The sequence below is a fragment of the Myxine glutinosa genome, chromosome 7 (assembly GCF_964187855.1).
Source record: "Myxine glutinosa chromosome 7, kmMyxGlut1.1, whole genome shotgun sequence".
Classification (NCBI taxonomy): domain Eukaryota; kingdom Metazoa; phylum Chordata; class Myxini; order Myxiniformes; family Myxinidae; genus Myxine; species Myxine glutinosa.
Window position 1 is genome coordinate 172,005,977 of NC_136267.1, and position 13,353 is coordinate 172,019,329.

Genomic DNA, 13,353 nt, shown 5'->3' on the forward strand with positions numbered 1-13,353 from the left:
CTCACAGTTCACTCCCAAGCCTACAAGGACCACCTACAACACTACAAAGATGCCCTCTCCCACGCCCGCTCCGCCTACTACTCTCAAATTATCCACTCTGGCTCCGGAAACCCAAAAGCACTCTTCTCGACAATAAACAAACTCCTCCGCCCCCTGGACACCACCACCCAGTCATTCACAGTAGACACTGCATCTCCTTCCTTTCTTTCTTCCAACGCAAAATTGACAACATCTACAACAGCTTGACCACCGCCGCACCCGCTCCCCCTCCAACCACCTGCCCCCCCTTATCCTGCCTTCCCCTGTCTCAATTCTCCCCGGTCTCCCCTACTGACCTCTCTGAACTCCATAGGAATGAAAACTGCCACCTGCACTCTTGACCCCATCCCCTCCAGCTTTGTCAAGGCCTCCCTCCCTGCTCTCTCTCTCCACTTATCATTGCAACAATAAACTCCTCCTTGTCTACAGGCATCGTCCCACCATCCCTCAAAATTGCTGCTGTTACCCCCATTCTGAAAAAACCTGGACTCAACCCTGACACCCTAAATAACTTCAGACCCATCTCCAACCTACCCTTTCTGTCAAAAGTTTTGGAACGCGCTGTAGCCACTCAACTCAAACATCACCTCTCTGCCAATAACCTGTATGAAACATTCCAATCCGGATTCCGCTCCAACCACAGTACTGAAACTGCTCTCCTCAAAATCACCAACGACCTTCTCCTCTCCTCTGACGCTGGCAACCTCAACATTCTCGTCCTCCTCGACCTCAGCGCTGCCTTTGACACCATCGATCACACCATCCTCCTCACCCGACTTGAATCCACCTTTAACGTTACCGGCACTGCCCTCTCTTGGATTAAATCATACCTCTCTGACAGACGCCAGTTCATCTCCATCAATAACTGCAAATCCCCCACTGCTCCCCTCCCCCAAGGTGTCCCCCAAGGTTCAGTTCTTGGCCCCCTCCTCTTCATCCTTTACCTGTCCCCCCTCGGTCACTTAATCCGCCGTCATGGTCTCCAATTCCACTGCTTCGCCGATGACATCCAGCTTTTCATCTCCACCAAGTCCGTCTCCACCGACACCCACTCTATCCTGACAAACTACATCTCTGAAATAAAATCCTGGCTTCAAATCAACTTCCTCAAACTTAACTGTGATAAATCTGAAATAATCATCATTGGCCCAAAAACGCTCACAAAATCCACCCATAACTTTGCCCTCAACATCGACGGTATCCCAGTATCCACCTCCCCTCTCATCCGGAATCTTGGCGTGATCTTTGACCAAACCCTCTCCTTCGACAAATACACTAAACAGATCACAAAGACAGCCTTCTTTCACCTTAAAAACATCGCCCATCTCCGCTCATCCCTCTCCTCCATGGCTGCAGAAACCCTCATCCACGCCTTCATCACCTCCCGTCTGGACTACTGCAATAGCCTCCTCTATGGTTCACCCTCAACAATCACCAATAAACTCCAATACATTCAGAACTCCGCTGCCCGTCTACTCACCCATTCCCGGACCCGTGACCACCCCCGTCCTTTACAAGCTTCACTGGCTCCCCATCTCCCAGAGAATCCAGTACAAAATCCTCCTCTTGACCTACAAAGCCCTCCATACCCTGGCCCCATCCTACCTGGCTGACCTCCTCTCCAGACACACTCCCATCCGCAACCTCTGCTCTGCTGGTACCAACCTCCTGACACCCCCCATCCGGACCAAATTCAGATCCTGGGGGGACAGGGCCTTCTCCATCGCTGCTCCCACCCTCTGGAACTCACTGCCTCACACCATCAGAGACTCCTGCTCACTCACCACATTCAAAACATCACTAAAGACCCACCTGTTCAGCACTGCATTCAACATTCAACCCACAGCATTTAACCCCTGACTATCACTTCTCATTCTCCCTCCTTTGGCTTTAAATATTTCCCTATTGATTCTTGTCTTTTTGCAATTGTTGTTTTCATGTTTTGTTATGCATTATGTTTTGCACTCTGTCAAAGCGCCTTTGGGCTTCATGAAAAGCGCTATACAAAATAAATGAATTATTATTATTATTATTATTAAATGTAAACATTGATTTTTAGTTTCCTTATGCTATAACCTTTCCAAAAATGTATAGGTTTGCTCATCTACCATGATTGTGAACGAAATATAATTTATTGACATAGTGAACCTGACTATAATAGTGTTGAGTGGAGGGTGAGGATGGTGGTGTATTGTGAACTTCAGCGGGTGATGATGTGATGAGATCTTCTCTCACCCAAATATCCTTATTTAAGCATTATAAAGAAAAGACAACAAAGAACTTAATCTGAAAAAGATGTGTTTTGAGCTTGTATAATACATGTCAATAGATTATGCTTTTTTTTTGATATTTGTATACATGTATACACAAAACCTGGATTCTGGTTGCTAGGCAGAGAGATGATATGTGTAAATAAATGTGGTAGGTAATATATATAGTCTTTCTGATGATACAAATATGTTTATACTGAATCAGATTGATATATTAGTGATGAAATGATGTTTTATAATCGCCTCAGAACTCACTCGGATCTTCAAAAAGACATCGCTAGGTCCCAGGAATGGTTGCTAGGTAACGAGGTGCTTTAACCATAAAGCACACCCGTGACACTTGGGGAATTTTGATACGTGATAGACAATTAAAAACCGAAACGATCCTGGAAATTTCAGCTTTATGGTAATTACTTCCGGGTTTAACACTAAAGTGACTGGATTAGTCAGTAAAGCCAACCCTTTAGTGGACGGAATTATAAGTAGGTGATCCTCCCCGACAATCCTTCTGAAACTCGGAGGCGTATTCATGTGGCTTCCTTCTCATCAAAATAAAGGGTGTTGAACATTCATATTTGCATAGGACTTAAACATTTATTTCACATTTAATGTGCATACAGAAATTTACGATACATCCATTTAGGATAATGTATGTCATAAATTTTATGTGAGAGCAAGAGTGTTTGTTCCACATTTAGTTAGTAAACTGATTGCATTCGTGAATACAGTAATGCATCAACTGAGATTCTAATTGCAGCTGTGGTTTTTATGCTCTGAAAAAGAATAGAAAGAAAGAAACCAAAGATCTATTTCTTCCACGGTTAGATTGATTAGTTGGTGGAGAGCTGAATTAATAGACTTCAAAAAACAATGAAGGAAATTAAAATGTATAATTTTGGTTTGTAATTGTGGTTGAAAGGAGTCTTCTTTTGAGGGCCAGACCTGCCCCCCTTTCGTTAGCTTAGGCTGCCCGCAACTCATCTAGATTCTAAATGGTTCCTCGCATCATCCTAATCAATGTTTCAAATGCATTCCACACGATTGAAGTTGCAAGAGCAGGTCAGTCATTATCCAATACTTTCCGTGAACACGTTTTGTATGTTCTTTTTTTTTTTTTTTTTTTACAAATCACTATCCTAATGCAGAAACACGTGTTTCATCAAATAATGTGTAATTTAGCATGCAATAAGCAAAACAACACATGTATTACACTAGGAACCGTATTCATGCAAAACAATGTTTGTTTGTTTTTATAGAAGCGTTTTTGACACAAAAGCTTCTCTCGGACATGTTTTTTGTTCCAAATCACTATTCTCATGCAAAAAAAAAACACGTGTGTTTCATCAAATAGTGTGTCCTTTAGCTAAATATTAAGCAAAACAACACTTTTATCACAATAGGAACCTTATACATGTAAAAATAACATTAATTGCTTGATAGAAGTGTTTTTGCCACAAAAGCTTCTCCATATATGTTTTGTTTTCCAAATTGCTATTGTAATGCAGAATCGAATGTATAACAGCCTTGCATTTGCTGCACTCAAAACTTTGTCTGTACTTCACTCACAATATGGTGTGAACATCACAACCACTTGCATTGACGAATCTTCTGAGAGCCTCTGCCCATTTACTTTGATGTGTGGTGTCGCATCGTGGTGGCTTCATATAGTGAAGGCAAAATGTACGTGTTCAGTGATCTGCACATGGAAATTCAACACTTCTGATTCAGGTGTTCATATGCTCTGGCTAGAATTGCCTGCACTGACCATGGTCGGGAAAGCTACGACCTCCTATAAAAAGGATAATGCATCAAAAAACAATTTAATTGTTTGAGAACTCTTGGAAAAAAATAATTCCTTACCTTGTTATATAATTTGCTTTTTATCAACACATTTTCCCACTTCTAAATATGAAGGTTGTAGTAATAGTCGTGACCAGGAGGAAGAGCTAACGTTTCGTTGTATTTTAAAATGGTCCAGAGTATTGAAGCAATGGCAAAACCTTGCTTCCATAATGTTGCACATTTGATGTATTGTAAATGTTGAACCACAGTAAATTTTGCACATTATGTGCACTTTGGTGCTTATTTATTATCTTTTGCATTCATTTTTAACTTAACTTGGCTTGGTGTCTAGTTGTATAACAACTAATGTCTGTCTTCCAGATGATCCAGTCAACATGAATGGTGGTGTGGAAGTTGTGCAAAGTGATACATTGGGACAACGGGACTTTCTGAGTGAAGATGTTGAGGCAATAACAGCACAGCCTGAACAAATACCGTGCAATCTCAAAGCAGCATCACTGCAGTTTTCAAAGATGCCGTACGATGTTGGACCTCCAACGTCAGGGTGGGAGAGGGAAATAGCAACCGTCGAACCAAGAAAGATGCCACTTAATGCAGAAGCAGCAGGACAGATAGAGAGAAACGTGTGGGCTACTGAAGCAGTGGCAGTGCAACCTGGAAGTGTGTCATGTGACAACACCCCAGAGGATGAGCAGCCAGGAAGTCTGGTGTGTGACGTAGGGGTAGCAGCAGCCATGAATCTAAGGCGTTTCCCACACCATGATAGTCATCCTGATTTGATTTTGTTTGACATCGAAGAAGAAGAAGAAGATAGGCAGCAAGAAAAGATGCCATCGGATATGTCTTTTGTTGTTGCAGAAGCAACTATGAAACCAGAAAGCAGACCGTGTCACATGCAGCCTGAAGCGATATCTTGTGATGAAGCATCAGTGATGCAGAGTGAAAATATACCGTTTGAAATGGAAAAAGTCATTGCATGTTGGCGAATGTTGCAGTGTGATGACAAAACAACAGGAAACCAGGCAGCATACTTACCATATAACATGCAAGAAGCAACAGTGCAGTCAGAAAGTATGCCTTGTGATATGGGTGCAGCAGCAGTACAGCAATGTAGGATGCCATACGCAATTAACACATCATTGATGCAGAGTGAAAATATACCGTTTGAAATGGAAAAAGTCATTGCATATTGGCGAATGTTGCAGTGTGATGACAAAACAACAGGAAACCAGGCAGCATACTTACCATATACCATGCAAGAAGCAACAGTGCAGTCAGAAAGTATGCCTTGTGATATGGGTGCAGCAGCAGTACAGCAATGTAGGATGCCATATGCAATTAACACATCATTGATGCAGCCACAAAGTGTGGTGTGCAATGTTGAGGCAACAGCAATGGACCCAGGAAACAACCCAAGCATCAAGGTAGCATCAGCAAGAATGCAACCAGAAAGTAAGCCCTGTAATGTAACCGCAGTACTTCAACCAGAAAATAAGCCCTGCAATGGTGATATAATGCTGCAATCAGAAAGGAGGCCCTGTGACGTGGACACAATAATGCAACCAATAAGGAAAACTTCAGGTACGGCAACAATACCAGTATATCCAGAAACAATGTTGCATGGAAAAGGAGCATTGAAAATGCCACCTGAATGTTTGGTGAATGATATGGGAGCACCCTTGCGACCACAAATCATGCCAATGACTGTTGGATATAAAGGAAGTATGCTGTGGAATCAGACAACTGCAGGATTACAGCCCAGATGGGTGCCGCATTATTTTGGGGCATCAGCAGTGCAGCCAGGCTACATGCCATGTGATGTGGTGGCAGCATTGTCACAGGCAGAAAAGACTGCATATGAAGTAGGGTCGGCAGTACTTCAACCAGAAATGGAATTTGATGAAATAGTTAAAACAGAAAGGATACCATGTGATGTAACATCAGCAATGTGCCAAAAAAGAATGCCATCAAATTTTGATCAAGCTTTAACACCATCATCATCAACATCGGGTCGATCTCAATCGGGCAAGGCTTTGACACCACTACAAAAAGAGCAGTCCACTGTTGAAACCACAGAACTGTTGCCAATAAGTATGAGAGATAATGTCGAGGCAGCAGTGAAACAACCAAAGGAAATGCCACATATCAAAACGGCAGCAGTGCAGATGGAAATGATGCCCGGTGATGGTGAAGCAGCAGTTGGTCGGCCGAGAGCATCATGCAAATTTGATTTATCAGGATTGCATTTGGAAAACATACACCACCACAGGAGAGCAGAAATAATTCAGACAGGAAGAGCGTCATGTGACATTGGAACAGCAGTGCAGCCGAAAATTATGGCAAGAAACATTGGGGCATCATTGACAAAGTCAGAACAAAAAGTACACAATGTTGGAGCAGTGACAATGAAATATGCAGGGAATCTGCGTTGTAATGAGGGATCAGCAATAACACAGCAAGCAAAACTATGCAGTGCAGGCGCACCAGCAATGCAGCCACATGGGATGCCATGTGATTTTGTCCCGCCCGTGGTACAGCGAGAAAGAACGTCAGGCAACATAGATGTTGCAACGCTGCAGTCTGACAGGATACTGTGTGATTTTGCAGCAGCAGTGCCACAGCCAGAAAAAATGCCCTCCGACCTCAAAGCTGCAACAATGCCCTTAAAACGTATGTCATGTGACGTCACTCCAATATCATTTCAGCCTCAAAGGAATAGAGGTGATGTTGCAGTGGCAGCACCAAAAGTACGGCCAGAAAATACGTTGTGTGATGCTGCAACAGCAGCGATACGACTGGAACGGGCGCCATTTTTTGTTTCAGCTGCAGCGTTAAAACCAGCAGGTATGTGTTGTGATTTTACAACAGCAACAGCAGTCCAGCCAGAAAGTAGAGCATTTGATTTTGATTCGGATAATTGCCTCAGAAGTTGGGATCCCATGCAACAAGATTTCTGCTCAGAATGGAATAACTATGCTGTAGATTCGGAACAGTTGAGCGTGGCACTATCGGCTGGCTTTGTGATACCGAACAACGACAATGTTTGCCGTCTGTGGAGATACGGACGATGCTGGAGAGGAACAGCATGTCGCTTTGAACATGCATTACCCGACCCAACAGGTTCACCAAATTTAACTTCATCATTTGATACTTTTACAGAAATGTCTAACAAGTTTTAGCTGTCAGGTTAATACTATAAGAAAAAGTTCTGGTTTTTGGTGTGACGTATAATCGTGTTTCGAGTGTTTTTTGTTTTGTTTTTCAAGAAAGCTGCCCAAACAGCCTATGTTATTTCTGGTTGCTTGAAATAAATAAATTTTTAATTCAGTATGTATGTATGTATGTTTTGTCATACGGTAAATGTTTTAGTTTATCTCATATTCATAATGGGATTTGTAATACTAGGGCATGCCCGTACTATATCTATATCTAAAATTATATCCCCCCCCTCTATTTACATGAAATGGTTTGGTCCAAAGCGAACGGCTTGCGAGTGGTGACAATCCCCCCCCTCTATTTACATGCAATGGTTTGGTCCAAAGCGAACGGCTTCCGGAGTTTGGTAAAGAAATCGCCATCGCGTGCACAAACGCGCAGGAAAGCGAATGAATCGCAAATTCGTTTTTATTAGTTGTAAAACATAGTTTAACGCCAACATAGTTTGCAAACGTGAAATAAATGAATACGCTCTCAAATGTGCCATCCGAGGCAGAGTGTGCCCGCCACGTTCGGCACACGCGATCGTTCGCTGCTCTCTGATTGGTTGAATCGTTTTTTGGACATAGCTCGGTAAGTAATTGTCCGATTAATATGAAACCTTGAAAAGGCACATCCTCGGGTCCCCAGCAATATACCTGGCAAGTTAAAAGTATATCGGACCCGTGGTTGTCGAGAAACAGCGGTCACAGACAAACAAACGTACAGACGTACAGACAGACGTACAGAGATTACTGGCATTATAGATAGATATTCACGATTTACACACAGAAGTGAAGTTTGCTTGCACACAGAATCTGCATTTTCTTTCCCCAAGCAATCAAACGTGTGATTAGTACAACACGTTTCCTTGTTATACAGTAATCTGTTTCTGTAATCAAAAAAAAGGGCAAACGCCGGTCTCACCGATAACCAATAGTGTTGATGGAAGTCCTACTGGTTTTTGGGGGGTTTTTTTGTGTAAAAGATCGAGGCTCATGTAAGAGCTAGCACATTAAACACACATTAGCACATAAAACACAAAAAACATAAACGGACACATAAAACAATAAAGGGAGGGGGAGAAGATGGGGAGAGAGAGGGAAGCACACAAGCACAACAGTAGAGAACAGGGACATCAAGAGATCTGTGGAAGGGAGAGGGCTGGGGGGAGGGTAGAAGGGGTACACGGTCTAAAACACATGGACACAACTAGGAATTTAAGGAATGAAGTCGGAGATTGAAAGATGTGCTTTACCAAAAAGATTTGGGGTGTATTAACAGGGGTAGAAAAGATCAAGGTTTTGGATAGGCGAAGATAACAGATGGTAGTGAACAGCTGTTTTAAAGACCTGAAGGGAGGAGTGGGATTTAAGAGAGTGTGGGAGTTTGTTCCAGAGGCGGGAAAAAAGAGGAATAAAAGAGTGAAGGTGAACAGAGAGTCTTCATTTTGGCAGTTTCACAAGAAGAGGGTTGCTGGCAGGAATATTTGGGGGACACAGCACAGAGAGAGCTGGGGGAGCTAGGCCAGAGAGGAGTCGGTAGAAGACAGAAAGACTACCAACCTGCCTGCGGTGAGAGAGTGAAAGGCCCTCAGAATCAGATTCATCGTGGGAGATACCAATGACCCTGAAAGCTTTTGTTTCTACAGCGTGAAGCCGAGCTAGGTGTGAGGCAGGAGCACCAGCCCAGAGGGGACAGCAGTATTCTATCATGCTTTGTATGTGGTGAGGTGGTGAAATCCTGCTGGTGGTGGAAGTCCTGCTTGTGGTGGAAGCCCTGCTGATGATGGAAGTCCTGCTGGTGGTTGAAGTCCTGATTTTGTTGCAAGTCTTGCTGATGATGGAAGTCCTGTTATTGATGAAAGTCCTCATGGTGGAAGTCCTGCTTGTGGTGGAAGTCCTGCTCATGGTGGAATTCTTACTCGTGGTGGGAAGTCCTAAAAGCCTGATATTTCCTGATATGCCTGATGGTCCTGATATTTCTTCTACCCTGATCATGGTGGAAGTCCTGCTCGTGCTGAAAATCCTGCTCGTGATGGAAGTCCTGCTCGTGGTGGAAGTCCTGCTCGTGATGAAAATCCTGCTCGTGATGGAAGTCCTGCTCGTGATGGAAGTCCTGCTCGTGGTGGAAGTCCTGCTCGTGGTGGAAATCCTGCTCGTGGTGGAAGTCCTGCTCGTAGTGGAAGTCCTGCTCATGGTGGAAGTCCTGCTCGTGGGGAAAATCCTGCTCGTGGTGGAAGTCCTGCTCGTGGTGGAAGTCCTGCTCGTGGTGGAAGTCTTGCTCGTGGGGAAAATCCTGCTCGTGGTGGAAGTCCTGCTCGTAGTGGAAGTCCTGCTCGTGGTGGAAGTCCTGCTCATGGTGGAAGTCCTGCTTGTGGTGGAATTCTGCTAGTATTGGAAGTCCTGCTAGCAAGTCCAATAGCCGGTGGGGAAAACCTACTGAATCCAACAAAAGTTGTGGCCGTGAAGGTTTTCTCACATTTCTGGTTAAAAAATATATATATATATATATTTCCGGTCTCGGGTCAGCGCGCGCATCGATTTTGACCCTGCGCGGTAACAATTAATATTTGTTTAATTTCCAACGGTACCTACAACAGCACGCGCCTGTTGTTGCCGGGCTGGCGCGCTATCTCGGGAAATACGGGTCTGTGAGGGTCGCCATTGGTATTGACATTCGCGCACGGTTCTCCCCTACAAAACTACGTTTAGGTTATCCAAATCCAACCAGCCGTTCCAAAGATATGAGTAGTTTTGTGTGCCGTGCCGTCATGAATCCAATCGCCTGGATATTGTCATTTATTGAAACGAAGATGTTCGTTGTCGGGTTCGTGTGAAGCAACCAGAAGGCCTAGAGAGCTGCGGGTGGTCTCGTTAGTTAGGCCTGGATCCTACCTCGTTTGTCATGAAGTTGTAAGTGTCTGTGATAATCTGGTGGACTAGGAGAAGAGATCGTGGGAGACCATCGGCATGGATTCAAGCGCCTCCACGTTCGCCGTTTAGCCCAGCTGCGCATGTGCCAATTTGAATAACACCATACAGCCCATCTGCGCATGCACGGCTTTGATACACATGCAGCGTGTCATCCCGTACACGAAGATTGGTCCAGGGGTGTCGTCATTTGCGCATGCGCGGTTTTTTTCAGCATTCAAATGCTGAAGCAATCGCCTGATAGACCACTTGTGCATGCGCAGTGTTGACGCGATAGATGCATTGGAATGTTTGACAGTACGGCGAGGCGATCTCGAGAACGAAATGGCAGTCTATAATATGCTTGAAGAACTTAATGATTTTCAGAATAAATACATTTTAAAATAACAAGCTTGTGTTCATTATTTACAAAAAGGCCTACCAGTCCCATTGGCTGTCTTTAATTTCTCTCTGGATGGCGCCACGGCAGAAGAGGACCGCAAGGCATGAGGACACAAAAAACACCTCTATATGTGCAATCCATGCTTTTCAAAAAAAAAAACCCCCGCATCGCCGCATCAATTCTGGACCTTTGGTCTGACCAGAGACAAGCAATATATTTTTTTCGGCCTTAAAGTGAATATTTATTTTATTTTGAGGTGCACCTTGATTTACAAATGAAAGTTCCATTCTTGATGAAAATCCTCTTGTTACCCTCGCAGGAGGGGAGAGGGTATTGCATTTGGGTCCGTTTGTTTCCGCACAGAATAAATCTGATTTTCTCGGCAACCGTTTGTCAAATTGACAGGAAATTTCCACCATAGGTGTGCAACTCCACCTGTAGAATTTATTTTATGATAATTATGTCATCATAGGTCATGTGGTATGGGCGCCATCTTGGAAATACCGAAAAACTTTGCACCTCTACATCTCCGAAAGCGACAAATAGACAAAATTGAGACATGGTTCATTGTAAAGAACACTCCATGGGGAATAAAATATGTTAATGATGACGTCATAGGTGCCTCAATTATGATGTCATAATTCGATAAGTACAAAACTTCATCTGATCAAGATGAAATTTCTTGAGCGTCATCTCGAGATAAATTGGTGGAGAAAAAAAAAATTAATGATGATGTCATCCGTCACGTGGTTCGACCGCCATGTTTGTTTTTAACACAAAAGCTTTAAAAACCATTGCAAACACATCTTGGAGAGGTTCTGCAATCTCTGATGGCTTTTTCTTGTTAATCATATTGTTTTTCTTCTACCCGTTTTGATCAATTGCAATCGTTTCTCCATTCCATTCTTTTGGTGATTAATTTTGCACAATCACAGAACAACTTTATCTTTCCTTACAAGTCGTTAGTTATGAGAACACTGTTGAAACACTCACTGTTGAAATGTCTGTTTGCTTTTGTTATCCATGAAAAATATGTCTGATTTAATTTTAATAATTGATTCTTAAGTGGATTGTCTGCTACAGGATACATAAAATGCATTCATATTTCAATTGCACACCTTGTGAATATTGCTGTCATTTGTTTTGTCCCTATACATGGTTTGTTTTCGAGCAGAGGGATTCCCTCAAACCTAAGCTCACGCTGTAATAATTGCTGAAGTTGTGACATAAACCTGATATGGTGATGTAATAATGACTGCTTTCCTTGATGAACTTTATTTTGTAATTTTAAATCAAAGGGTTTGTGGCCATATTTTGCTCAAAATGTCACTGCTCATTGGGTTAGGGTAAGACCTACTAGCATAATTGATTCAAATTGTCCTCTAGATGAAATGTATTCAAAAACATAAGGGTGTGACACATCAATGTTGAAAAAAGGATGATGTTGACAGGTCTCATGGGAATGGTTGAGGAAGTATTCCAAGAGGCAAATTCCTTGGAGCTACCTTTCGCTGGAAACTGGATATTCCTTAAAGTCACGGCCATCCACAATGTGTGTCATTTTTGGGTGCAGCTGCCCTATGGTTGCGAACTTGGACCACAGATGCTGACCCAAAAGAATGAGTGTAGTCCAACTGAAGGTGAGTCAAAAATACCTAATGGGTGGATATTGCTTAAAACACTTGCAATATATTTTATAAATTATTTTGCTTACTGGAACTTTATTTTGCTTCAATAAATACAAGGTAAGCAAGTGTTTTACTTAAGTGACTGGAATCATCCTGTGTGATATAAAGTAGCGAGTGCATCATTTTGCATGATGTAGTATATGATAAAATGGAAGGCCTACAAACACCGTGAACGGTTTAACACCGTCAATGGATAACGTACAAAAGCACAAACAAGAAATATGTCTTGCATAGCACGATACTTGCGAAGTCACTAAAATAAGTTGTTGGCCTATAATGACCTCAAAAATAATTTGTAGTTGAATTCAGTGACCTGGTATGCAAATCATCTTAAAATTTCAAGTCAATCAGATGAAAATTGAGGATTTTAGAAATTTGGCCTGTGTTGACCTCAACAATACTTGGTGGTTGAATTTAGTGACCAGATATGCAAATCCTCTTCAAATTTCAAGTTAATTGGATGAAAATTGAGGATTTTAGAAACTAGGCCGATGTTGACCTTTTAGCCTCTCTTGACCCCAAAAATACTTGGTGCTTGAATTCAGTAACCAGATATGCAAACCTTTTAAAATTTTAAGTCAATCGGATGAAAATTGAGGATTTTAGAAATCTGGACGATGCTGATTTTTTGGCCTATGTTGACCTCTGAAATAGTTGATTGGATTTAGTGACCTGATTTGCAAATCCTCTTAAAATTTCAAGTCAATTGGATGAAAATTGAGTATTTTAGAAACTAGGCCGATGTTGACCTTTTAGCCTATGTTGACCCCAAAAATACTTGGTGCTTGAATTCAGTAACCAGATATGCAAACCTTTTAAAATTTCAAGTCAATTGGATGAAAATTGAGTATTTTAGAAACTAGGCCGATGTTGACCTTTTAGCCTATGTTGACCCCAAAAATACTTGGTGCTTGAATTCAGTAACCAGATATGCAAACCTTTTAAAATTTTAAGTCAATCGGATGAAAATTGAGGATTTTAGAAATCTGGACGATGCTGATTTTTTGGCCTATGTTGACCTCTGAAATAGTTGATTGGATTTA

The 13,353-nt window shown here is 42.5% G+C and overlaps 1 protein-coding gene across 1 annotated transcript in view; it reads left to right on the forward strand.

Annotated features, from left to right (window-relative positions):
• LOC137431839 (uncharacterized) overlaps window positions 1-13,353 on the forward strand; it is a 327,221-nt gene that overhangs the window by 290,314 nt on the left and 23,554 nt on the right. Inside the window, exons 19-21 of the mRNA XM_078782560.1 lie at window positions 4,473-6,956; window positions 7,095-7,232; window positions 12,074-12,262. Coding sequence (XP_078638686.1) covers window positions 4,473-6,956; window positions 7,095-7,232; window positions 12,074-12,262 — 2,811 coding nt within the window. The remainder of the gene's footprint in view (window positions 1-4,472; window positions 6,957-7,094; window positions 7,233-12,073; window positions 12,263-13,353) is intronic.